At 43.4% G+C, this 27,052-nt stretch overlaps 3 protein-coding genes across 3 annotated transcripts in view; all 3 read right to left on the reverse strand.

Moving 5' to 3' along the window:
- The window catches only part of LOC139597166 (sodium/hydrogen exchanger 2-like), a 28,074-nt gene extending 19,778 nt beyond the window's left edge, over positions 1–8,296 (reverse strand). Inside the window, exons 1-4 of the mRNA XM_071442196.1 lie at positions 8,056–8,296; positions 6,204–6,667; positions 5,218–5,468; positions 1,850–2,067 (exon numbers count right to left, since the gene is read on the reverse strand). Coding sequence (XP_071298297.1) covers positions 1,850–2,067; positions 5,218–5,468; positions 6,204–6,667; positions 8,056–8,296 — 1,174 coding nt within the window. The remainder of the gene's footprint in view (positions 1–1,849; positions 2,068–5,217; positions 5,469–6,203; positions 6,668–8,055) is intronic.
- A 6,940-nt stretch (positions 8,297–15,236) lies between these two features.
- LOC139597512 (TLR adapter interacting with SLC15A4 on the lysosome-like) lies at positions 15,237–18,675 on the reverse strand. Its single transcript, XM_071442954.1, has 3 exons — positions 18,343–18,675; positions 17,022–17,147; positions 15,237–16,817 (listed from the first exon to the last, which is right to left on the reverse strand). The coding sequence occupies exon 3, from the start codon at positions 16,770–16,772 to the stop codon at positions 15,858–15,860; it is 915 nt and encodes a 304-aa protein (XP_071299055.1). The 5' UTR covers positions 16,773–16,817; positions 17,022–17,147; positions 18,343–18,675; the 3' UTR covers positions 15,237–15,857.
- A 3,763-nt stretch (positions 18,676–22,438) lies between these two features.
- Positions 22,439–27,052, reverse strand: part of SH3BGRL (SH3 domain binding glutamate rich protein like) — a 30,381-nt gene continuing 25,767 nt past the window's right edge. The window contains exon 4 of the mRNA XM_071442198.1: positions 22,439–24,515. Coding sequence (XP_071298299.1) covers positions 24,483–24,515 — 33 coding nt within the window. The 3' untranslated portion in view covers positions 22,439–24,482. The remainder of the gene's footprint in view (positions 24,516–27,052) is intronic.

The following is a 27,052-nucleotide window of genomic DNA, read 5'->3' on the forward strand; positions in this document are numbered from 1 at the left end:
AGCCCATTCCAATGTTTGGCAACCCTTTCCACGAAGAAATCCAATTATTAATTAATTATTAATGAATCCAGAGCTGCTGGATGGCTCAGAGCAGGCCAAGGTCTAATCTCAACCACCATCTCCAAGGCAGGAGTTTCCTTCCCAGTTCTCACCCTCCCAGCTTCCCAGGAAGGTGCTGCAGGACAGGGACACCCTGCTCAGGACCACCCAGACAATCTCCAGCCCTGGTTTGTGTGTTCTTATTTAATTCCAGGGAGATTTTGACTGGAAAAGGGTGGCTGCAGCCTGAGCCCTTCCCTAATAATGTGCTGCATAATTTAAGCTGCTCTCAGAAGGGCTGTGCTTAAGGGAGGATTTTTGGGGTACTTTTGTAGCATTGCTGCGTTCTTATATCTTGCAATGAAGAATCTTTGAACTAAAAATAAAAAAATCAAATTCACTGAGAACTCCTTTCATCTGAGCAAATAATTTAAGAGAAATCACTTAATGGAAATAAAACACATGAATGTACAAAAAACTGACTAATGAGCACATTTCCAAGTATGGTGCACAGTTATTAAAACAAACTTTGGCATGTCCTAACAGCTAATAAACCCCATTCTGCTCTGCCATGCTAATCATGGCCTAACCTATTTAAACAATTTCTTGAAGTGTCTGTCAAATTCGAGTTCACTGCTTGACTTACTGGTTTGTAAACATAAATCCTGTCAAACATTTTTAAGCGCTTGAATTCTTTGTCAAAAATGTGTGCTGTTATTTTCACAAATATTGTTAAGATATAAAAATACCCATAACTGAGGCACTCATTAGGTGCCAAACACTGTAAGAGGAATGGAGGTCCAGCCTCTCCCAGCATGGAACCAGCACAAGATGCAACCGTGGAGAATGGAAACACAGCACATCTATTTTTTCTGGTCATTTTCAATGCATGAAAACGGGATCCCAGGGAATCCTAGAACCAGGAGTTGGGTTTGCATTGTAATTGTGGCTAAAGAAACTGCAGAGATGAGTTATCAGGAGAGTATTTTCCTGCCTTGCCCCTCGTTATCACCAAGCCCTGATCTCTTTATTGCTGTGAGGTTGGTCACACACCCTGATGGGTTTTCCAGGGATGCTGTAGACTCTCTATCCATGGAGATGACCAAAAGCCATCTGGAACGTTCTTGCCTGTCTGACCCTGCCCGAGCAGGGGGTTGGAGCAGATGATCTCCACAGGCCCCTGCCAACCTCAGAAATTCCCCAATTCTGCCACTCTCAACCCTGACCTGAAATTCTTGAGTAGGAGCAGGAGCATCCTCATAGTTTAGGTCCCAAATCTCATCTGGAATGAGAGCTACTGGAATGTTCCTCCAGCTTCCCAGTGAAGGATGCTGCTGTACACCAGCTTGTTAGCAATTAAATCCCTTAAATTCAGAGGATTTTCATGGATCTCTCCCCCCAAGGTATGTACCTACAAATTCCCTCCTGCTGGAAGAATACCAAGGGACTAAAAAACACTGAAATGGAAGAGGAGATCGTGGCAATGAAGGAGGGTGAAGGAAGATCATGGCAAAAAAGGGACATGGATAAAATAGATCTCATGAGAGCTTCTACCCAGCACCAGTGAGTGCACAGAGCAGGGAACTGCAGCAAAATGCAAGATTTGAAATTGAGTGAGATGGAGGAGCAGGAAGCATTGGCTGGGATGTCCCAGTCCAGTCTGAGCATTCCCATCTGGAATAATCACACTGCAGAGTGAGCAGGAAAGGAGGACGGAGGGGCAGAGGACCCTCCCATCCAATGGAATCTCATTCCTCACTCCCATAAACAATAACACGCATGAAAACCCAAGATCTACGACTTCCCCTACCGAGTGCCCTCCAAACAAGACAGAAAATGACCGTGAAGCAAATGTAGGGCCAGTTCCACTCGTGGTTTTCTCCAATGGTGGAAACTCCGAGGAAGATGAAGATGAGGGTGTCGCTCACACTGCTCCACATCTTCATGAAGTACTTGACTGTGGTGTGGGATTTGAGGGAGATGTTGGCCTCCACGTAACGCTTCATACCCATGGCACAGGAAATGATGCTGAGGAAGTGAAAAATAAACAACAGAAAAGAAATACGTTTGAAATGTGAAAAGAAAAATATGGTTTTCTACTTTAACACAGAAAATCAACACATTAGTTATGAAAAAAGGGAGTTTCATCAAGTCTTGGACATTTGCAGACATTTCACTGAGGGCTGATTCACTTCCTGCATCAGGCCAAGAATATCAGGACCACTAGGACAATAAAATACTTCATAGGTTGCCCAAACTGTCCAAATCTGGATTTTAACAGATGAACAATTCATCACCTGTTGCATTTTATCAGAGCACAAAGCAACACCTCCAACTAACACCCAACTCTTCCCATCCTCACACACCATTTCCAGTTCTTTAACTTTGGGAACTCTGACCTTGCAATTGCCTGGCAATTTTTCATGGATAATTGGTTCTTCAAGTTCCAGGGAACATGGCATTAGCCTAATTCATCAGCTTTTCAAATCAATGTATTTTCAGGCCAGCAATCCTAGGAGGTCAAAACAATTGAGCGCTCAAAGTGCTGAAGCTCCGTTTTTTATATTTTAATCTGGACCAAAACATTTTTGTTCTAAATATTGCAGCAGGAGTAGAAAAACGGTTTTAATTTCCAAGATCTGACTTCCAGTGCTGCTTGGTAAGGCCATCTATATTTTCATTGCACTGAAAACCAACTCCACAGGGAACATCACAATGTTGGATCACAGAGAAGCCAACAGAGAAGCAGATCCTTGGCTTGTCCCTGGCTCTGGGTGTGGCCAGGACAGGTAAGTGACCCAAACAAAGGTGTTGAGAGAGGTGGTGGCTCACCCAGAACTATCAACTAAAAGATGCTCAGAGAACTGCCAGGCAATTACTGCTTTGCACTGAAAATAGCCTGTTTAACCCCAGAATTCCACTAACATTTTGCACTATTTTGAAGACATAAACATTTGGGTCTGTTTGAATTTAAAACTGGGGTTTAGGGAGAGGATCTGTGGCAGAAGGAGAGAATAGGAAAGGTCAGAATTGGGAAAGTCACAATGCTTTTGCTGGGAATGGCATCCTCTGTTTTCCAGCAGCAGGAGACTAAGATTCAAGTCCCTTTTTCACCAAATGTTTGAGTTCACATCTTTCATCTCCTAAGAAAATGTACCAGTACATAAAAATATTCTAATACAGGTCTGGTTTGATTTATCCTTTTTAGGTCTGGTCTGCTTTGCCAGAAAGAGCAACAGGGACTCAACCACAGACTGGGAAAAAAAAAATTCTTCCATTTCTGTGTCTGCCTCAATAAAAAGTAGGGAATATAGTTCCAGTTAAAAACTAAGAAATCCAAGTACTTATGGGCAAGTGACTTCCAGAGCTGTGGTTTTGGGGAGTGCTTATTGGAGAATGGACATGGGATCACAGCACAGTCACAGAAAAAGAAGAAATTTGTCTTGTCCTGGCTAAAGATGGACATTGCCACCAAGGCAAGGGGCAGGGGAAAAGAGAATAAGAAAGGAAAAAATCCAACTAAAACCCATTTGCAGAACAGTTTCACAGAGTGAGCTGTATTCAGATTTTTTTTTTTTTGAGTATGTAGAATTGATTTTTTTGGCAATCAAATTATTTTTCAAAGAAAAAAACCTGCCAAAAGCCGCTTCTTATAATACAGTATTCCCTGGCCACAACAGAATGAATTGTTTGAACTCCAGATCTATAAGACAGGCATTTATAATTTGGCAATTAGAAGGGCACAGTGCAGGAATCAGCTGCCTTTGCCATTGTTTTGCTTTAGAAAAAAATGCATTATTCAAAAGAACAGCAAATGGGTTCCATAATGGGTACAGCAGATTGTGATTGATAGAAGGAGACACCATTAGGATTGAATGTTTTCTGCTCCATGATGATTATGCAGCATATTTATTTCACTGTTCTGTCTTGCACTCCTATAAATAGGCTTTTCCTACCTATTCCCAGAGCTGGAATTGTTTTCAGTAACACTCAAATATTGCTCCTATTAACCAGCCGAAGAAACAAAATCTGCAAGACACAGGAATGGTTTATATCCAAAGCAACATCATTAGTTTTAAAATAGATATCCCAGATACTTCTGTGCTGAGCTGGGAGCCCACTTCATTTTATATTTTCTTTTTATCTTCTTTCTCGTCAGCTGCACAGTTGTTTACACTACAGCCACTGATGCAGGGTAGGTGCATTTTGGTGTCTTTGGGGGAATATTAAATGGTTGTGATCCTCAGCACCAGCTGACTCAGTTTGGGTAGGAGAACCACACTCAATAAAACACAGGGCTGGATCCCTCTATTTTTCCTCTCTCTCTGCTTTCCAAGGTGAGATTCTGGTGAACATTGGGGTCTTTCTGGCTATTTTTGTCTCAGCATCTGCTCTGACAGTGAGATGTCCATCAAGGAAAGCACAAAGCTTAATTAGTCCATTAAATCTGAACGATCTGGCCCAAAATTATTCATTTTATTAAAAGATCTACCCAGGTAAAAGAAAATTAAATGAACTGAATGATCTCTGACAGCTTTGACTGAAATTGGCCAGCAGATTCCCAATGTTACTGCAGACAGAGGTGTTGGTTGACACCTGAGGCCAGACATGAGCTGTGTCTGAGCTTCTGGAGCCAAGTCAGAATCTCCAAAGCAGAGGTTTCCATTAGAATCCTCTGCTCCCAAAAAAACAGGAATATTTCAGGCTTCAGTTCCTGTCCCATCACTCACTGCTGTCACACCAAGGGCTGCCAGGCAGGACATGCAGATGGGGAAGGGGATGTGAGAACAGAAGTGCTGCAGACCAAGATCAAACCTTTCCAAGGAGCTGACTAAATTCTCCTTGTAACTCTTCCCATGTTGGTTTTGACTGGGTCATGTGGAAAATAACAAAATAAGCTAAGAAACTTCTTCTGGCTCTGCCAAACCTACCAGACCTCTCACTGTTGGAACATCCAGCCTTTCCAAACAAAAACCATGGAGCTCAAACATTCCTCAATAACCTACATAAATCTACCATCAGCCATCATTGTGCAATTTGGGAAACAGAGTGACTCTTGGAGAGGGCCCTGCTCTTCGTTATACACAGATTTCCAAATTTTAAAATGTTTTTGGGTATTTTTCAGTGAATATAGGCAGGAAGCTTTCCTGGAGAGAGGAGCTGCAGGGCCTCACTTACGCCACGATGCCGGAGAGGTGGAACATCTCTGCAGTGAGGTAGGACAGGTAGCTGTACAGGAACACAAAGAGGGGCTCGATGACACGGATGTCCTTGGTGAAACGCGTGGTGAAGGCAGCAGTGAACCCAAAACTCAGCCCCACTAAAACTCCTCCCAGCCCAACCACGAAGAATTTTCCTATTCCAGCAAAAACATCCATGCTTTTGATGGTTGGCATCTCGCAGAAAGAGCGAAAGAGTTTGTAGAGCACCTTGGGGGGGAGAAAGGAAAGAGGGAAACAGCTGTTAATTGGATGTTCACCAGACGTGGTCATGACACCAAATACACCAAATACAAATACTGGGATTTCTGCCAGTGCAGCGCCACCTCCTGCCCAGGAGCTCTGGCTCCCACCAGGGGACTGCTGTGGCCCTCACAGATATTTCTGTCCCCAGACATACAGTCAAAGAGAAACCTGAAAACTTCTAAATTCACCTGAATACTGCCAAGGACCTCAGTGCCAGAGAACTGGACCAGGATCCTCTGCTAGAAGGGGTTGTTGATGACTTTTCCCTCAACAAATCACAGAATCACTGAGGTTGAAAAAGCCCTCCCAAATCATCAAGTCCAACCAATAACCCAGCACTGCCATGTTCACCACTAAACCATGTCCCCAAGTGCCACATCCACATGGTTTTTAAACACTTGCAGGTGTTGTAACTCCACCATTTCCCTGAGCAGCCTCTGCCAATGCTTGACTGCCTTTTCCACAAAGAAATTTTCCCCGATAGCCAACCTCTCCTTGTGACACTTGAGACCATTTCCTCTCATCCTGCCACTTGTTCCCTGGGAGAAAAGATTAACCCCCACCTGGCTATGACCTCATCTCAAGGAGCTGTAGAGGGAAATAAAGTCCTCCCTGAGCCTCCTTTTCTGCAGCTCTTCCATCCCATCACTCAGCACCATGCTCTGCAGGTTAAACACCCTAGCTCAGGCTGGTCCTTACCACGGTCACGGCATCATTGAGGAGTGATTCCCCAAAAACCAGGATGTGCAGCTTCTCATTGACATGGATCTCCTCAAAGACAGCCAGCACAGCCACGGGGTCCACGGCGGCGATGAGGCTGCCGAAGAGGAGGTTGTGCAGCAGGGACACGTCCTGCAGCCGGAAGGATTTCACCTGGCAGATCCCATAGAGGGAAAAGCCGATCCCAAACACATTCCAGATGGTCCCCACCACCGCGTAGAGCAGGATGGTGCCGATGTTCTCGAAAAAGGGGCGGCTGGGCATGAAGTAGCCGGCGTCCAGCACGATGGGGGGCAGGAGGTAGAGGAAAAAGATGTCGCTGTCCATCACTGGTGGTGATCTATCATTTAATCCATAGATGATTCCCCCCATGATGAGCCCCACAAAGATCAGCAAACAGCTCTCGGGAACGACGGAGGGCAGCTTGTTGTAGAGATGGAACCCTGCAGGGCAGGGAAGGATAAAACTGGTGATACCTCACCAAGGTCCCCACACTCCCACTGTCAGCAGGTAACACCTCAGAGTAGCAAAAAATAAATTCACACAGTGAGGGGGTAGTTGTTCAGAAATGGGTTAGAAAATCTAAAAGTTACTGAAAATACCAAACTTTTTCAAATTACTGCCTGTTCAGACCTCATTTCATCATAGCATAAGGTTAGAGATATATATTGAGGTAATAAACAAAAAGTAATAATCTGCATAAATAAAACAGTATTTGGAATTATTAATTATGTAATCTAGTCAGCAGCCCTTCTTCAGCACTAGCAGAAATAGCAATTTCTAATTTTAAACACAATACAGTTTCTATACATTAAAAAAAAAAATCACAAAAAGCCTTGCCACTAACTATGAACAGGTCCACTTTTAATAGTATATAACCATTAGCATTTAAAGCTAAAAAGCTAAAAAATGTCCAATCAAGCCTGTCTTGTGCAATGCCCAACATTAGAAAAACCACCACAAGTACAAGGTGAGTTATTAAAAGAAAAAGTCATTGAAACAAATGTAATTAGAACAAGAATAACATTTTTTAAAAATCTCTGATCATTATGCCTTCATGCTTGTGACTAGAATTAGGGTCTCATTATGTAGCATGAAATTAGTCAGACAAAAAGACTCTTTCCATCTGAAAAATTCTAATCAGACCCGATCTTAGAAACTTCTCCATTCTGAGGAAAATAAATACAAGGAAAAAAAATGCTGTAAGATAACTTTTCTAGCAGTAATTTAACAGAATTTACGACAATTCCTGGAGAAAAATATTTTTCTATAATTTTCACTTTCCCGTGCCTAGTTTTTCAGAGGAAAACATAAAAAGATCAGATACTTTGCATAACTTAAATCTTTCTTTGATGACCTTGCACAGACAATCAATGCACAGAGATTTTATTTTAGGCTATGTAACAGCCTGGGCACGGATGGAATTATTCCTTGGCTAGACACAGGGCACTTTTAGAAGAATAAGGAATCTCCATTTTAAGATGAAGATGGACCACCTACACAGAGCATGGCTGGAAAGGAAATCAAGGTGAACACACACCTTGGTGTGTCCTGCAGTTAAATCAAATTCCTCCTACTGGAAACCCGGTATTTTTCCTCCTAACAGCAACAGCACTCCCAGGTGTGAATTTCTAGATGGAAAATCACCATTTCCAGATGGAAAACCACATTTCCCTAAAACGCAACTTGTTTTCCACCTGTGCAGTGTCTCTGGCGCACAGTGTGTGAATTCCGAGGGTTTGGGACGTTACCTCAGGCTCCAAACCAGAGCGAGATGGAGAAAGGCCACGCCACCTCCACAGAGATTCCCCATCCTCTCAGGAGGCCTCACCTATTTTAGCCAAGGATGCCAGCATGATCCAGAGGGTGATTTCGAAGGGCACCTGGACGTGCTGATAATCCAGAGAGAAGAAGGCGTGCTCCGAGGAGTCGTTGCCTGGCGCCTCCTCCGCAGCCCAGCTGACGTTCTCCAGCCCCGCGTCCTCCAGGGCTCCCACCCGGGGGGCTCGGAGCGTGCAGGAGAGCCAGGAGCCAGCCAGGACAGCTGCAGCTCTGCATCCCCGGCTCTCCATGGCCCAGGAAGCCGCAGCTGCTCCTGCTGTGGTGGGTGAGTGGTTGGAAGCGCTGCTGGAGGTGCCAGAGCTCATGTGGGAGGCTGCAAAGGGAGGAGCAAATGTTCCACCTCAGGCTGGCTTCCCTCCCTGCTCCATCAGCTTCCAGCTGGGAGATCCCACTGTAGAGTGGCACTTTTCGGTGCCACGTGCCCAAATAGGGTCTCCTTCTGTGGATGCTTCATTGAGGAAATGCCTTGTGTGCCCTCAAAACAATGGCACAACTCACATTTTAGTCCCAGCTCTGGATGTGTTTTGGCTCCCAGTTCCTCATAAACCTCTCTTGAAAAAAAATAACCTTCACTGCTGTTAGAATAGACCCACATCCCATTAAAAAAACCCATCTGAAAACAGATCCTACACACAGGGGGCTTCCCTGGATGTCTGCAGTGCCCACACAAACATTACTGGAATTCAGTTTTCATTTGTGAAACAAGCAAATCACTCAGTTTGTTGAGCTAAATACAGAGCTGTAGGAACAGAGGGCACCTGTGTGGGACAAATAAGGCTCTACAATTACTTAAAGCTTCCTATAAAAGAGATTAACAGGAAAAGTTATCTTCACCTCTCTTGAAAACAGCATCAAAAACCGAGTGGCTCAGAATCATTGGAAAAATAAAGGTAGTTGCAACATGTTTTGTTAAACAGCAGAGAAAAAATGTATTGGGTCACATTCCTCCATTGTGAAGCTTCATTTAAGCTGATGATGCTTCAAGAGGCACAAATTTAGCCCAAAGAACACTGGTAATTAAAATCCGGGGCTGTTGCCAGACGGATCGATGGCCTATTTGCTCCCTAAGTGACACCAAAAGGGATGCCAGTGACAGGCTGGTGACCCACTTCTGAGCTCTGGGGGCCCAGAACACAGACCCTGGCCCTCAGCACCACTCCCTGCTCCTCATCCCTTTGTGAAGCAAGAGGGGGATACATTCTGGAAGGCAGGAGGGATGCAGTGACACCCTCAAGGAGGGACTTTCTCCTGCTTTACCAGGGTTCACTTGGATTTTATAGAATCTGACAGTGGTTTGGGTTGGAAGGGACCCCAAAGCTCATCTCATTCCAACCCCCCGTCCTTGGGACACCTCCCACTGTCCCAGGTTGCTCCAAGCTCCATCCCTTGGCACTTCCAGGGCAGCCACAGCTTCTCTGAAAACCTGTGCCAGGGCCACAACACCCTCACAGGGAGGAATTTCTTCCCAATATCTAACAAGAAATCACTCATTACTCTGAAGAAGGGAGAACAGTGCTCTTGACAGCAATTAAGAAGTAATTAAGGAATTATTTAGCCAGAGGAAGAGCAATGGAAGCAGCTCTGAGCCTGGGCTCACGTCCCAAGCCATCATATTTTCCTCTTTCTGTTGAAATATTGGGTGTTAAAGTTAAGGGTTTGAGGACTTGTTCCATTTGGCAGCATGGGAAAGGAGTTCTGCCAAGCTCCCATTCCCCTCCATCCCCAAATGATCCATTTTTTCTTTTGCTATTCTTGCAAAAAAAGCAAAAATTTAATGCTCACCTACACTTTCCTTAAGCCAAAATCAAAATGTTTGCATCTTGGAGGGGGAAATAGCCTTGCAGTTCAACAGCATCCTGGAAACTGGTTTTGTGTATAGAATCTACATTTATTTAATAATGAACCAGAAAAAAACCCAGCAGAGCTGGGACAGAATTTGAGGAAGGTCAACAGGGAGGATAATTTTAAAATATGCTTCATTTTTCAAAGAAAGCTACCTTATAAAATCATTAAGGCTGGAAAAGGCCTATAAGACCACCAAGTTCATTATATATTAGCTACAAATAAGCCAAAAGCCAAAGACAAAATGTTTTTCTAAAGTTCTATGATAACAGAATTCGTGCTGTTCCTCTGCTAATGGCTATTGATATTATTGATCCACTTTTTTATGTGAGCACCATTTGATCCAATGTTTATGGACAGGCTTTCATTTTTTTCCCAAATGTAATGCTCTTCTCTACATTCTTCAGTCCCCAGGCTGGATTTTTATGCTCACAATTGTGCTGATGAGCACCTTGCTCCTGGTGGAATGAGAAAAGAACAGAGTTATTGTGGGATGGGATATCAGTGACCAAAATTCAGGCTCCTGCTCCTCTCTCTGGGACAGATATTTGGGACACCCAGGAGATGTTTTAGTGTTACCACCTTTTTTTTGTTTGTTTGTTTTTTTCTCCTTTTTAGAACTTTTTTTTTTTTTTTTTTCCCTGCTTACCCTATAAACCTCCAAGCCACTCATCCCACTTCCCCTTCTGGGAAGGATCCCACCCACATCTATTGGGGGCAGCAAGAAGAGGAAACCCTGGAAACCCCCGAGCCACCACGTGGGGCCTGCCAGCACATCACAAGCCACGGGGACACGGAGAAGTAACCTGGGGCTGCAGACAGTGGGGAGCCTGGTGGGCACCCAGAGCCCAGGCAGGCTGAGGTTCAACAGAACATCAGTGATGCCACTCAAAAATCTGGGTTTAAGGAGGATTTAAACAGAGTCACATCAAGCAGCTGGAAGATTGATAAGGAGCAAGTTAAAAGAATACATCTCAGCAGAGGTGTGAGCACATTCTGCCTCCTTACTAATGAGATCTGGGGTATTTCATTCATGGATTTCACCTCAGGGTGGAGATCAGGTCCCATTTATTGGCTGCCCCCAGGACACCACACTCAGGTCCCACCATTGTCAGGAGAAATCCAAACATTCCCTGAAGTTTTTTACCTGCTGGATGCAGCTTTTTGTTTCTCTTAGTGGAATATACATAGGCAGGTGGTTATTTCCAAGGATGTTTTTGTTATATAAAAATATTCAATAAAACTGTCCCCAAGCCATTTGCCTGTGATCAGTGACCTGTCCTTGCTGTTTGATGGCTGAGCTGGAGCAGAGCTGTGCAAACACCAGCACCAATATCCACACACAGCATTTCACACTCTGATTTGTATAAATTTAACGTGGGCAACATGAACGTTTTTGCTTTCTATTCTAGGAAAGGGTTTTTTATAATTCAACTACCAAGAAAGAGGAACAAAATTTGGAAGTTTAAAACTTCAAGGCAAGGTTTTTAAGATATTTGTTTGCAGGTCTGTTTCCTATTTCATTACATTCATAAATCTCACTCATTTGAAACAAAGAGCCGACACAGCTTAAGGAAAAGAAAAAGTGACAGCAGGTCTGGGTGTTCTCTCACTCATCTTTGTTAACTTTTTTTACCTCTCAGATTAGTAATTAATTATTGAAATATCAACTTTGTATGGTTGACCTACAACAAAAGGGAATAAATGGTCCATGGGTCTTAGAAATTTGGCAATGGAAAGCAGAAGTGTGTAATCACTGCAGATGGGGAATGAGAACAAGAAACAGTAACACAGCAGATTAGGAAATTGTATTATTGCACAAAATTAGAAACTTTTTTGAGGAGGATGAAGGATCCCTAAATAGCAAACCAGAGCCCAGGAAAGCAAAGCCTCTGTGTCCAACACAGGAGTGAGAGACAGGAAAACCCCTCCTGCACCAGCATGGGGAAAAAGGATAAAAAAATAGTGGGATAGCAGACTGGTTTGGGTTGGAAGGGACCTCAAAAATCATCCAGTTCCACAGATCCCAGAGCCCATATTTCAGCTTTACCCAACCAGAGCCACTTTTAGGAAAGATGCTGTTCCCACTTACCCTCAAGGAGGAGCAGCAGTGGTGGGACACAGAAAACCCCTGCAGTCCCAGCTCTTCTTCTGGAGCTGGTTTCAGCTCCAGCTCCTAAATCACTTTTCTTTCAGAAGCACCACCAAAGAAAGCCCCAGGAAAAGCGCTGAGATGCCACATTGTCCCCAAGGCATTGCAGTTTAAAAGGCTGTAAAAACAGCAACAGATATTTTCCTCCAAAGAGAGCCCCAAACAAACATCCTGAGGAAAACAAAGCCTTGATGAACACAGATCACACAGAACTCCCAACAAGTTTCAACAACTCAGCTCCACACACAAATCTCCTCCCACTCTGCTCCAGTACATCAAATATTCCTCCAGATTTTTTGCCTTCCCAAGAGCACAGCCCACAAGTGAAGGGGAATATCCACAACCCCTACATGGACCAGGATAGAAAAGGGAAAATCCTCAACCTCCTGAGAGCCACAGCTCCACACTAAACCCTTTTATTTCCCCCCATGATGGTGGATGTGGGAGTGGAAGGTTCTTTAGCACCTGGGCACTCATTTACCAAACCACCACTGACCCTCACAAGTGATTTATATTCCCAACAGATTTATGGGATTATCACAAATAAATGAACTCAAAGGAAAAGCAGGCAAGGATTAAGTGATGAGGATATTCTGGTAAAGAAAAAGAAAATTAGGGTAATTACAATCAAATATTTGGATTTTTGAAATCTGTATTTAAAACAGGAACAAAACAGAGAGAAAAAAAATCAGTTTTGCCATGCCATGTATAAACTAGTGCAGAGCAAGAAAGAACACTCAGCTAAAAAGCAGATTTCAACCCACTAAAAGTAGTTTAATATTTTACATTTCAGGTGAAAAAATAAGTCACTCAGATTTAGCTTCATTTGTTTAACAGCTTTTTCCTGATTAAAAGAGAGATTAATGAAAAATACAAATATTTGGTGTTTGAGATTTTTCTGACTGCCAGTCAGAATTTTTAGTCACAAAGTGAAGGGTTTGGCCATGCAGGTTTTAAGTCCTTCTTGATTTTTCCTGGAATAGAACATTAATTGATGGAAGTTGTTGTTCTGCACACCTGGGCATCCTTTTTATTGGAAACAATCCTCCCTCCAGAGAAAGACAGACTTTGAGATTTCATTGCAAAATGGTTGTAAAGCCCTGGAAATCCTGACCTGGAAGGTACTAAAGGAAACCACCACTAGATATCACCATTTGACTATTTAATAAATCTCAGAAAAATTGGTAATGTGTAAAAATCCTAATTATCCTCCAGGCTGATGAAGTCACCTTCTAGAGGAGCTTAATTCCCACAACTGAGGCAGGCTGGGGAACGCCCTGACTGCAGGATTAATTGGAGAAATGTAACTAAAGAGTCCAGCTTTCTACAGGGTCTGGGTCCCAGGACCTGGTGAATATCCCTCTGTGGGAACACAGAATGAGAGCTGGATAGGAAGGTAAAAATCTCCTGCCAGTATTTCTCCTCCAACATCAGATTTTCTGGCATGGGGATAAAAATCAACTCCAGGCAGATTCTGGCCATGGATGTCTGCCCTGTAAAATATGGCACTGCTTTCCTTTGTAATGGAACCCAGCTGCTGCCCTTCAGCAGGCTGGAAAAGCACCTTTCCAGGGATTTTCCCCAAGGAATTGGAGTTCACTGAGGCATTTTTCCTCCTAGTGAAAATGGGCACAGCTCCAGTGCAGCTGATGGAGTTTTACTCAAAGTCGTAATGGGACTTAGCATCTTCCAAATATAAATAAATCCAAAGAAGGTCATGGATTGCAACATGTCAATTAAAATAAAATTGAATTAAAATAGTATTTAAGTTAGTAATAAACGTATTTGTGTCATCTTTTTAGAAATTAACAGATTTTGCCCCTAAAGTATATTCTGCAGCAACATTTTTCTTCCTACAGAGAGAAATTAGTTTTGAGAAGTTACTTAAATTCTGGATTAAACCAGTTTAACAAATGCTGGGGGGAAAAGCACATGGACAATATTTTTCCATGGACAAAACTACATAAAATCAATAACAAAATACAATGTGCTTTGCATTAACAATGTGCATTTACCTGCACCTCAATTTGTGCTGTAAAAAACACGGGTCATTGGGGTGGTCTAAATTACCTATTTTCCCCAAAACACTGCTGTTATGTGGTTTTATTTTCATTCCAGCTAAAATTACCCACATATTTAATAAAATTAATTTAAAAACAAGCTCTGAAACCAGTCCTAACAAGGGATGGGATGAACACAACTTCCCAGTAACCTCAGCTTTTGCCGAACTCTCATTATTGATGTGTTTTCTCCTGTGCCACTCCATTTCTGTCCCGGGCATGGAGCAGCAGATCCATCAGGGATTGTCCCAGTGCAGCAGCTGCTGCTGATCCATTGGTTTCAATCCCCGGGCTGGGGAGAGCAGCAGGGCAGGGAGGGCTCCTCCAACGCATTCCTCAGCCCTGGGAAGGACAGAAAACCACCCCAGCCTGGAGCTCAGGTTTAACCTCCGACTTCCTCATTTCCTGAGGAAGAACCTCGTGCAATTAACTCCTTTCCAGACTTTGGCTTGAACTATAAATAGGTCCCAGGGGGAAGCAAGGGCCGGGGCACAGCAGCGCAAATGGCACAGAGCACTTCTTGCTACGGATAATTGCAAAGCCTTTGGCTGCTGCTGCCCTCTGGAATATTTCCCATCTCAGCCGCAGTTAAATTGTTCTCTGCACCTCCACCAAGGAAATCTGGAGAACTCTGCCCACCCTGCACTCCTCTGAAATTTAATGAAGTCATTTGGCCTCTTCCAAAGGACTCCTGGCCTGATTTTGAATGCTGAGAAGGAGATTAATGAGACGCACATGGAATTAGGGCAATGCATAGAGAAGCAAATGATCCTTTTCCTCTCATGCTCCTAGAAAGCAAGGATGAGGTTCAGTACTGCTTATGCTCCTTGCATCGAGGTCAGTGGGAATTTTGGATCAGGCAATGACCAGTCACGTCTTGGATGTGTATGAATCTGATTTTATTAATCTATTTCCTTACCAATAATTATCTTTCTCTGTCATTTTAATAAAGAGAGAGAAGTCCTTTCATTGCCCACTCAGATCACTTTTCCCTCAGGAACAGTTTTTTCTCAGTCCTGCTGATATTTTCTTTGAGTTCACAGATGATTTTAAGAAATGCCCAAGAAATAAAGATTAACACAAGCAAACAAAAAAAAAACCCCAACCACAAGTAAAAACATCAACAAAAACCTTTATTAGAAAAAAAACTTCTGCAGAGCAGGTAACAGTCTCAATTCATCTATCATTTTACAGTGGTGACATAATGAATAATTTCCAGCTGAAATATTTGCTGAGAAGCAAGAGCAAAGGGAGAAGATGTGTTTCAGTGCTAAACAGAAGTATTTCCATATGAAAATCTGCATTTAAATTTCCAAATGAATATGAAGGAATCTTGCACTATTTTTTCAGGAATGCTGTAGTCATCTTTGCTTGCTGATTTTGCAGAGAATTAATGCTTTTATGTGTGGATGTGGCACTTGAGGACATGATTTAGTCGTGCTGGGTTGATGGTCGGACTTGATCTTAGTGGTCATTTCCAACTTCAACAGTTCTATGATTCTATATATATATTATAAAAACATGATTAACCAGTATTTTGGAGAGAAATTGATTTCAAATTCTCCATTAAAAAACAGAAAACAATGACCTTTACTTGTCCTGCAACCAAAGGGGTTTAAGACTTAAAATATTAATTAGAAGAAGTGTAGTGTGCAAATGTTTCCATTTCCCAACCTAATCCTTGGAGTGAATCATTCATACCTGAATCCCATCCCTCTCCTGAGCTGAGCATCTCAGTCAGGATGTGAATTCCACCCTGCAGCTCCATTTTGCAGCCCCTGTGTTGGAGATTTGGAGGTTTGGGGTGCTGAACTCGGAGCTGTTCCTGTTGGGAGCGTTGCGGGAGCTGAACAAAGCCAACGAGTGCAAGAGGGCTCCTCTGGCTTTGGAGGTTTCTATGTTCTGCTCCTGGGAGATCTGAACACTTATCTGGTCCAGGCTGTTCCTTATCCAGCTGCAGGTCAAGAGGTTTGTTATGGAACCACACCTGGCCAGGCTTTCTTCAAAAAACTGTTTGTAGAGCTCTGCCACTTTGGCTTCCATATAATTGTTGAGTGTGGAGCTGGACAGGGGCTCCTCACGGAGCAGGAGGCTCCTTTCCCCAGCTTCATCTCCAGGCAGGGACATCCCACTGGGCTTTTTGGGATGCTCACACAGAGGGGACTGACCCAGGGGAATGTCTATGGAGAGCAGGACAGGCCCATCAGGGAGCTCATCACACACATGGTCCAGGACACAGCCTGAGTCGCCCCCCACACGGTCCCCCCCGATCTGCAGGTCAGGGTAGTGCTGGTAAATGCTGTTGCATGGCCAGGATCTGTACAAATCCACCTCGTCTAGGCTCCCTCCTCTCTTGGGGATATGTACAGCTGGGGATACACTGCCTTTAACCAGCACTTCCTGATCCTTTGCAGGCTCCTTTTCTATGGATCCCCATCGGGGGCTGCTCCCAGCTTCCACTTTGCTGCTTCTGGCAGAGAGCTCCTCCTGCTTCTCACATCCATCAGCAAAGCCTTCAATTTTTGGGATGTCGACAAGTTTCTGTCTCCAGATTCCCTCTTTAGCCTTTTGGGATGCAGGAGATTTTCGAGGCTTATCTTGATGACAGCTTTCTCTGTAGATGAGCCTTGTTAGGATGCCTTCTGCCAGCATGGTGACAAGTGTGAGCAGCAGGGATCACCAGAGTTCCATGGAGCCCTGGGATGGAAAGACAGGCACAGTACAACAGCAACAACTATTATTCAACAACTATTATGGAATAATTACATTATTATTATTATTATTGTTATTATTGTTATTTTTACTAATGAACAGTGCACTTCTCACAAGGACAGTGATTTTTCTGTCCCTCTCAAGCATTTATGTTTAGCAAACATTAAACTGCATGCTTTTCCTCTTTACCGTGTCCACAAAAATCATTCTGAAGGTATAGGAATGGCTTTAATCAGCTGCTTCATCTGTAACATCCCTTCTGCTTCCAGGTCTCTTCCTCATCGTGGCTACTTCAGACAGATTGTACTTTTGAAGCTGTAAAAATCAGCAGAATTATTTTACTTGTCTGTATCAATACCATTAGTAATTAATCAATGTTTTCCATTACAAGACAACCATTTCCAAGAGCTAAAGAGGTGACATAGAAAGGAAATAAAGACTATATTCATATTTAGAGGCATTTCTGACTTGAGCACTCCTGTGAAGTGCCAAGGAGCTTCAAAAGAAACTGAGAGTTCTGTAAATAGAATAAAAACTGTATTCAAAATGCAGATCAAATGTGTTTAGAGTCCCTCTTAATGATGAACTTAAAAGATATAAGTAGTTAATTTGCCTTCCCCAATAGTGATAATAGTGAAAAGATAAGTGTCTCAAAATAATTTACTACACTTAAATGGTTCCTTATCATCCCTTCCCAATTTACCTACTGTTAAAATGAATGGGAATCTTCACATTAAGAGTCTGACCTGAACCACTGCTCTTATAGAAGAATGGGAAACATGAACATAAGAAAATCATTCAGTTCTTCAAATATCCTTTAAATCTCTGCATAATTGAAGTATCCACAGACCCAAAGTGTGCTTGTGGCTCAACACTTTTCACATGCCCCTACACCCTGGTATATTTGAAATTCCTCGCTACACTGGGTCACTCTTCAATCCCAGTCCTCCTTCTAGGAGAAATTCTGAAACTTCAGTTATATGAGAGATGGAAATTTTCACCTTTCCCCCAAAATTTACACACTGGCACAGCACAACTGTTAGTTTTTTTATTTTTGTAGGGTTCTTTATTTTTGTGATACAGAAGCTGAAAGGAACACTGGAATTTCAGGCCAAAGGAGGCAGGAAAGGCAGCAGACCTGGTTATCTACAGAGTCATTTACATATGCATAAAGCAGGGCAGCACTTTCTTGAGCACTTATGGGACCTGATAAACCAATTTCCAAAGAAAGAAGAATTGGCAGTCTAAATCTTGCTAAGATCCATGGAGTTTGGAATGCTCTGTGCCTTGTAGGACAAGGGTAACCAGGTCCTAACCCTGGTCTGTAGGACCTCAGGGTACCCAGTTCCTTACCTGCTGATAAATTTTGGTTTATTGCTTTCAAAGTGCTCATGAAGGGCTAAAACATGCTAATCTTGGAAAAACTGGTCTCCTCCAAATAAAATAAGTGGTTCCTGTATTCTGGAACAAAGCATAAGGAAAAGAAAAAGGCACAAAAAGCCCAACTCACCGAGCCCAGTCGGTCTGAGGAGGATTTCCCCGAGCCCGGAGCTGTCCTGCCAGAGCTGCTGGGAAGGGGCAGACGGTTCCCCAGCCTTTCCTCACTGTGCTGCCTGTGCAGAAGAAGCCTGACGTGCTCATGATGCAACTCCCCAGCATTTTGAACTCATAAAACAGAAGTGATCCCGCTGGGAGAGGGCGCGGTTTTTGAACACAAAGAGAGGGCTACATCTAAAAGAGGATGTTTGAAAATGAATTGAGACGTTCCTGACCACGGTGTGATGCTGAGGAGCTGCTGACAGCCAGAACGGGGCACAGGGAAGGAACAGAGAGTCAGGGCTGAAATTGGAACCAAATTCCACCAACACTTCCACTGGCAGGAGCTCGGTGCTGCTCAGCTGACTTGTGGACTTGCACCACTTCCCCTTTGGAAACAGGCAGCTAAATTTAGAGTCTGGTGATGTGCCACTGATGGGGAGGAAGTTGGCAACTTCCTTTCACCCGGATTTTGATGAAATACCCTGTGTCTGTTACTGGCAAACAGAACAATGTGCCAACCCGAAGGCAGCAGCCAAGGGACAGCTCTGCACAATCGTGTTGCTCCTTGACCAAATCTGCTCTTTAGGGGTTCAAAAATTACCTCTGGCACATCCCAGGTGCTCCCATGGTGGTTTTAGGTGTCCTGTGCAAGCTGAAGCCAAGCTCAGGCTCTGAGCCCTCCCCTCAGCACAGGATCCAGCCCACAGACAGTCTGAAGAGTTTTCTGTTGGTGACTTTTCTAAATTTCCTTTTTCTCAGAATTTTAAAAAACTCCAATAAAGCAGAAGCTGAATCTCATGTAAGTACAGGACAAAAGATTCTAAAAAGACACTGTTTAATGATAGGAGCAAGACACAAATTATCATCCATGCCATGGGTAGGGACACCTTCCACCATCCCAGGTGGCTCCAAGCCTTGTCCAACCTGGCCTTGGACACTTCCAGGGATGGAGCAGTCACAGCTTCTCTGGGCAACCTGTGCCAGGGCCTCCCCACCCTCACAGGGAAGAATTTCCTTCTAATATCCAATCTAACCCTGCCCCCTGTCAGTGGGAAATCATGTTGTGCCTTAGAAATTAGGTTTGGAGTAATTCTGGCCATACAAGTTCAATGAAGTCTGTAAAATTATCTCTCTTCCCTCCTTTTCCCTGGTATTTCATGAAAAACTTCAGGTTTTTATGGAGGCAAAATGAAAGCTATTTTTCCTCCCACCAAATTAATATAAAACTCATTTCATATATAAAAGCTGTTCAAAATTACCTGATTTATAATCATGTTACATGAGCAATTTCTGCACAGAAGGTGTGGCTGGGACTCCAGCAGAGTCACTGCCCACCGCCTTTGGGGGCAGGAACCAGGGTGGATCAAATTCCAAGCAGTTTTAAAGCTCACCAAGCTTGCAATTAGTGCCAGCTGCAGCTGGAATTTTTTGTGCAGCTGTTTCAACAAGACACAAAAGTAACAGAGAGAGAGAGAGGAAGAAATCAGGTCAGGTAATTTGTGTGGAGTGATTAAAAGCAAATCAACTTCCATTTCATACCCAGCGACGTGATCTATGGAATATGTCCCTGCCCATGGTGGAATGAGATGAGCTTTACCATCCCTTCCAACCCAAACCAGTCTGGGATTCAGGTGGTAAATACATCAATATCCAAGGAAATCAACGGATTCTCTCAATTCGATCTCACCAAAAAGAAATTCCCTTTTATTTACAAAAATAAAGTCAGAAGGAGATAGAACGAAGGTTAGCTCAGAAGCTGAGCAGAGATTGCAGTTAGGATAAACAGCAAGGCAAGGGTCTGAATTTAGAGCTGAATATACATTGAAAAATAATAAAAAATTTTTCTTATAGTATCATTCGTATATGGAGAAAACAAATGCTACCACACTGAATGATATTATAGAATCTATGGCTGCATGTAAACCAAGAAGTCCCTTCTTTCAGCACAGGCTGGGCACTTTGCATGCACATAAACATGACACAGATATTGACTGGTTAGAAAGGTTTTATGTGAGAAATCGTGTTGTACGTTGTGGTTTTTCTCCTAAGCACAGCGGCTGCGGGCCCTTTATTTCCCATTCCGAAGGAATTTCACTCCGACACCGCTCCCCGCAGAAGAGCCCCTCACACACAACCCCACAGCACCCGGAGCGGCTTAAGTAAAAGAGGGGCGGGGTTAATTGCTGACTGACAGCTGTACCAGCCAATAGGAAGGCTGGACGGGCCCGCCTCGGCCGCTGAGTGGCCGCTGGTTGCCGCAGCAACGGCGCGCGCGGCGGCGCTGCGGGGTGCGGGCGCCATTGCGGCCCCTCAGAGCGGGCGGGCGGGACTCGGGCGGGTTCTGGCTGGAAAATGTGCGTGTGATCCGCTTCGCTCCGTGTAAACCAAAATAACCTTCTCTGCGTGCTGCGAAAGGGCTCCGGAAAGAACTGAGGCCATGTGGGAATTATAGTGCTGCTGACATTGGATTAATGATGTGCTGGTTTCCTTTTATTAAGGATTTTGAAATAGTGAGCAAATTAAAATGAAGAAATGGCCAAGTTCCTGATGATATCTACAATAATCCAACCTTTAAGAGAAGGAATTACTACAAGGAATTACAGCATAAGAATTATATATTACTATATTGTGTATGTGTATAAATATTTATAAATATATATATATAATAATATACATAATGAATTACTGTATATTCATGTTACAAGATATACAGGGCCAAGTCTGATACTTCATGAATACAACACTTATATTTTGTACTAAATAGGTGTGTTTTCCACTAAATGTATGTATTTTGCATACTCAGTACTCATTATTGTGCTTACCTGTAGTAATCCAGCAATTTCTACTTCGTCACCTCAACTTTTTAAATTCTTTTTTAATTTCTGCAAGTTTATCAATGCAGTCCAAAATTTTTAATAATAAACTTCAAAATTGTCATAACGAACCCTTCAATCTAAAACATTCTACCAAGATCCCAGAATATGGGTGAGCCAGAGAATATTTCTGCAGGAAGCTCAGTAAATGGTAACGATTTGGGAATGATTTATTTGTGCCATGGGATTAGGATCTGAGCAGTCTGGTGTAGGGAAAGTTGTCACACATTGCATGCACATGTGTAGCTTGGTTTTTAAAGATTTTGGGAAACTATTTTCATTGAACTTTACATTAATGGATAACAACTGGGTTTTCAGGATTTTTAATTAAAAAAAGAAGGAAAGCAGCAATTTTTCTGAGTGGCACAAGTGTAGTGGATATCCAGGGGGAGTAAATGGGATTCATTACAACTTAGGAATGGCATTGCTGGCCCTTTTCCCATCCCATGGACCAGTTCTAAGACGCCAGAGAAGGACAGGTTTGAGGGACCAGCAATAATCCCCTGTGCCTGATGGTGCTTGGCTGTGCTTCAGCTGATCCTGCACAAATTACCAACCACTCTGAAAAGGATCAGGTTATTGGTTTCCACCAGAGGATGTGAACTGAAGTCTGGAATTTGGGCAAATCCCAGGGCAGGTCAGAGGCAGAGAATGTCATTTCTGTAACTCTGCAGATCTTGCAGGTGGTGCAGAACTTCAGCAGCATAAATTTTAAACTAAACCTTCACTTACAGTTTAAAATTTATCCTGCACTGCCCTGTGGCAACACAAATAGAAAACAGCACAGCTCCCTGCTGGGAGCAGCATAAAGCTAATTAATTACAGTTTGTAAAGGATCAGGGGAGGGCCGGGTGAGCTCTGAGTGTGGGAGCAGCTGCTGTGTCCCAGCCACTTCTGACCTGTCCCTGCCCTGGGGAAGGAGTGGGAAAGCAGGAGAATGAGGAAATAACCCAAACCTTGACACACTGTTTTGGGTAGGTGGATCCTAAATTAAATCCCATTTAGTAATTAAATCCCATTAGCCGCAACAGGTGAGAGATCCAAGCCAGCAGACTTCACCCTCAGCAGCAGATCCCTGATGTTCACCTTGTATAAATCCTGAACTTTTGAAAAGCAGTATTTTCATCCAAAAATTTCACTTCCCTCAGCTTCAAACTTCAAACTGTGAACAAAATATGCAAACAAGTCATGGAGTGAGAAAGTGTTCTAAACCAACTTTATTGGAATGATACAGGAATGGTTAACATACAGGTTAAATCCTCAATGCCTGCTTTCTACATAGGAAAAAAAATAAGAAAGAAAAAAACAAATTCAATTCTTGCACCCATGGAAACAGAAAACCAGCACAGAGGTAACAGATTCCTGGCACTCCTAAAGTCATGCAAGAGATCTGCATCAAAAAACTCAAGTTTTACACACAAAACAAAGAGATTTTGGGTATTTTCAGTTTGTGTTGGTGCCTTGTTCCCCAGACAAAGGAATAATTCAGCCTGGCTCGCCAGAGCTGCCTTAGGAATGCTGATACAGTTTGAATGCTCCCATATGGCAAGGGGGGGACAGACGAGGGCAGTGACTTTGCTTTCTTAAACTTGGCAATTTTCCTGACCATTGAGACAGGGATTGAGCTTGTTTCAGAATGTTTTGGGTCGCTGAACTGACAGAATTTGGCAGCTACTTTTAATTACAGCTTCTCCAAAATAATGGCTGTAATTCACCACGTGCACAGGAAGCACAGCAAACTGCTGTGGGTGCAGAGACTTGTGTGTCAAATCCCACTTTCCTCACCACACTTCACTTAGTATTCCACAGTTCCCAAAAACTTGGGCAGGAATTTAGACACAGAGAAAGATTTGGCCAATATTAAGAAAGAAAAACAACCTCGTTCAGAAAGATGAAATCATAGTGAACAAACAACAAAAATCTGATGCTGGATTTAAAACATAACCAAACTTCCATCCCCAAAAGATCTTAAATTTCACAGAACTGCAGTAACTCCTGTCAAAAGGTGTTAATAAAAAAGCACAGTCGTGTGTGTGTTAATCTTTAAGGTAAGGCAGCATCCATCTGTCCCTCTGCCTTGTGAGGCTGTGCTGCTTTTGTGAGCACAAGCTTCCAACTGCTTCCCAGGCTCCCAAAATGATAAATCAGGAATTAAAATATGGCCAGGAATCACAGGCTCCCTCATGAGCACTGGGAGAACACACAGGTTAATATTGCACGTGGTAAATTCACCCACACAAGACACTGAGAGATTTGCAATTCCTATAATAGCTTTATGATATGGCAATAAGAATGGAAATTAAGTTTTTAAACCTCAAAAAAAGAAGTCTTGCTTAATTACAGTAACTTTTGCTATTCAAACATTTATTTCCTCATTTGAAAAAATACTATATGAACCTAATGGCTACTTGAACATGCAGTGAGATGTTTAATGCTCTAAGCAGTGTGAACTGGTATTTTTGTAGAGAAATACATTAAAGGCTTTCACCCTTACACAGGTAAGGAAAGGCCATTTCTGGCTGTTTTGGCTTGTTTGCAACATTGAATCTTGCCCCAGATGTGTCATTGCTCGTGCTTAGGCAGCTGTGAGGGACCCGTGTCCATTGCCCTTTTTGTCCAAAGAGCCCACACAGATCACTTAAATGAGAAGTACATGGGGTTTGTTGGGGGTTTTATCACCTGTACAACTGTGTAACAATACAAACCTTAAATATCCATTCTACAGAAGACAAACACAACTTTCCAAAGTGACTACAATGGTTAAACTACACAGTACCACCTACAAATTCATCTGAAACCAGGAAAGACACTGAAAATTTACTGTGTAACTCAGTAACGTTTTTGAGGCAACTCAGGCACTAAATTAGTATCTGACAAGGTTTTAGATGCTGTTTTCCATAGTTTAAATAGTTGGATCTCTAGGTAAAACCCATCTGCATTTTTAGTACTAAAATAGTTTCTTTAAGTTTACACAAAATGGATGAATTGCCAGGACAGTTTAAACTAAATGTAACTCATTCATGTCTGATTGCTTCAGCTTCCATCAGAACCCACTCCTGCTCCCTACCCTGAAATTCCCATTTCCATCCTGTGTTCAATTTGTGTTATGGACAGTGAATGCTGCAAGCACCAATCAAATGTTAGAAATCACATCTACATTTCTTGAAGCAGAGACAGTTGGACTATTTTATAAAAAGCTGTGGAAATTCCCTTTACAGACATTTAAGGCAGTTGAAATTCACGCTTGCTGCTTGGCCAGTGCTTCAGCTTCCTGAAACAGCAAAGAATTACACATTAGTAGTTTCTCAGTATGTTTCCAAAGGAACACTATAAAACAATAACCTGCATTTTTCAATCTTCTTTCAGCCTTTGTAAGGTGATCAAAAATGGGAACAGAATGACAACAGAAGAAATGCAAAAGGAATTTCCCTTTGGTTTCTCTGAGTGTACTTTTGACTGCAGATTAATTTAATTACCTGCTAGCAGCACCATGACCTAGAAGGAGATGAATCAGAAATGAATTCCCAGTGCCCTCAGTGCAGCACCTCAGCGGGGACAGCTGGTTTATTTGAAAGGACAAAGTTCAACATCTGCCAAGATACGCTGGAGCCATTTGCTTTTGTGACTGCACAGAAATACTCAAGATAACAGATTCAATATCATTGTTACCATGACCCAGCACTGCTAAATAAACAAAACACACGAGGAGAAAGGACTAAGAGGGGAATTTCCAAGAAGTCTGTATGATTTTTTTTAGGAGGACACACAAGGTGACCCCAGCCTGCAGAGCAGGAAGTCCCACGTGTATCTCTGTAATTTGGATGTGTGGCTCACTCTGGCTGTCCTGGCTAACTGCCCTCATCCTGCCTTTGAACCCAGGGCGTGGGAAGAGCCTGGCTGGAGCTGCTGTGCTCCTGGCCTGTGCTCTGCTCTGCTGGCCTGTCACGGGTCAGAGAGCAGGGCCAGGATATCACCAGGGCTCGGATGTCACCGTGCACCCACAGGCCTCGTGTGAGGACATCCCGGCCATCCGCGGCACAAAAGGCAGGTGAGCAATGAAAGGAAGATCAAAAAGAGCTACAAAGCCTGGAAAAAGCAGCATGTTTGATATTCTCTAAAAGACAAGTGGTTCTTTGAATGGTAAGAAAGAGGAGAAGGCTCCCTTGGCTTTGTAACAACTCCCTTAACCAGCCCAGGGCACTGCAATGGTGGCACCTCACTGGTTGGGGTTTTTTTTTCAATACAAAGTGCATTTCTTCAGAACAGGCACTGGAAAGCTGGAGAGGATTCCTGGTATTTCCCTCATACCCAGGAAGGTTGGTACAAGGAACCTGCTGACCTATTTTTCTGGGAGGTCAAACTCCATTTCCTTGGGCGTAGGCCTCCAAGTTACCTGGGAGAGGCTCAGTTTTCCAGGCTTGACACTGTCCCTCTTTCATACTTTTCCTTATTTCTCCCTCAAGGCCCCTCACTGAGCATCCTCTCAGTCCTTAAATCCGTAATAAAAAAATAAATAAACATAGCTTTTAACTCACAAAACCCCTCTCCCTTTAAAATCCACCCATATTGCTTGTAGCAGAGATGTTTAAGAAAAACTAAAGGCCAGCCTTTTTCTGAGTTTGTAGATCCAAAGGACAAACCAAGCCATCAGGGCTCAGAAAATAGTTACTTGAATTTACCATGCTCACTTCTGAGCCAGTCCTGTTTAGCATTAATATCAAATCTTTGTGTTGAGAGTCAAACAACTTCCCAAATCTCTCATCAAATGGAGGTTTCCTGCCAAGGCTGCTCCCAGCCTCCTGCCATTTTCTGCAGTTGCCATGTCATTCCCTATAGCATTATATCCAAGCTGCACACAGCTATGCTGGAAACATCATTTTCAGCACCTACAAATCTGTGTACCCTCCTCAGCAGCCTGAAACCAACTTGACTGGACATCCTAATTGTGGGAGGGATTCTCAAAGTCAGGCCCAGAGCAGGACACAAGGGGTACAAGATCACTGCTGCAAAGGTTATTTACCATCATCAGCCCAACACAACATGGAAATTCAGCAGGGTACAGCTGTGTTCTATCCCTTCTGTTTAAAATTCACCTTTTCCTTAGGTGAGGACAGAATTGGAGCATCCCTTAGGACAGAAGCAGAGCTCCTGACAGCCATGCTGGCTGCTCCTGCCACCCAGCAGGTCTGGAAGCAGCGATGTTCCCAACGTTACTGAGACAGGTGACCTGATTTGTTATGGCAGCAGCTGCTCTCTGGTACCACTGCACTTCCCAGGGGAAAGGCATGAGCTTCCCTGCATCCCACAGGCTCAGGATTGCTTCCCTGGTTCCTTGGCTCCATCCTGCACACTCTGCTGAGCAGTGAAGTGCAGATGTTCCAAGGAACTTCACCAGGACTGTGGAGCTGTGTGCAGCTGGTTTGATGCCAGCACTGGGTAACGCTGGGGTGCAGGTCCCAGCCTCTGCTCTGGGCAGCTCTGCATGAGGCAGTTTTTCCTCATCACACCATCCCCAGTGGACCTACTGCTGGAAATCTGGCTCCCAAAACTGCTTCAGTCTGCCCCAAAACCTGCAGTGCTCCCTGCTCATGGGTCAGCATCCACCTTTAAAATTAGGTCTCTTAGTGATGTGCACAGCACGACCTTCGACTCGAACATGAGTAAAGCTGAAAGGGAGCGGCGTGTTTATCCACTGGAACAGGAAAGCTGGAAGTGACCTGGAGGATCCTGCTGCTGTCAAGTGAAACGTATAAAGCAGGCTTGTCTTATCCTATCAAAATCAAAAGGAGAATTCCAGCCCATTGCATC

The sequence above is a fragment of the Agelaius tricolor genome, unplaced genomic scaffold (genome assembly GCF_023055355.1).
Source record: "Agelaius tricolor isolate 1412-34295 unplaced genomic scaffold, bAgeTri1.0.p SCAF_17, whole genome shotgun sequence".
Taxonomy (NCBI): Eukaryota; Metazoa; Chordata; class Aves; order Passeriformes; family Icteridae; genus Agelaius; species Agelaius tricolor.

What these genes read in the sequence shown, in the direction of transcription:
- LOC139597512 (XM_071442954.1), bottom strand. Translation starts at nt 16,772, where the DNA reads ATGCTGGCAGAAGGCATCCTAACAAGGCTCATCTACAGAGAAAGCTGT.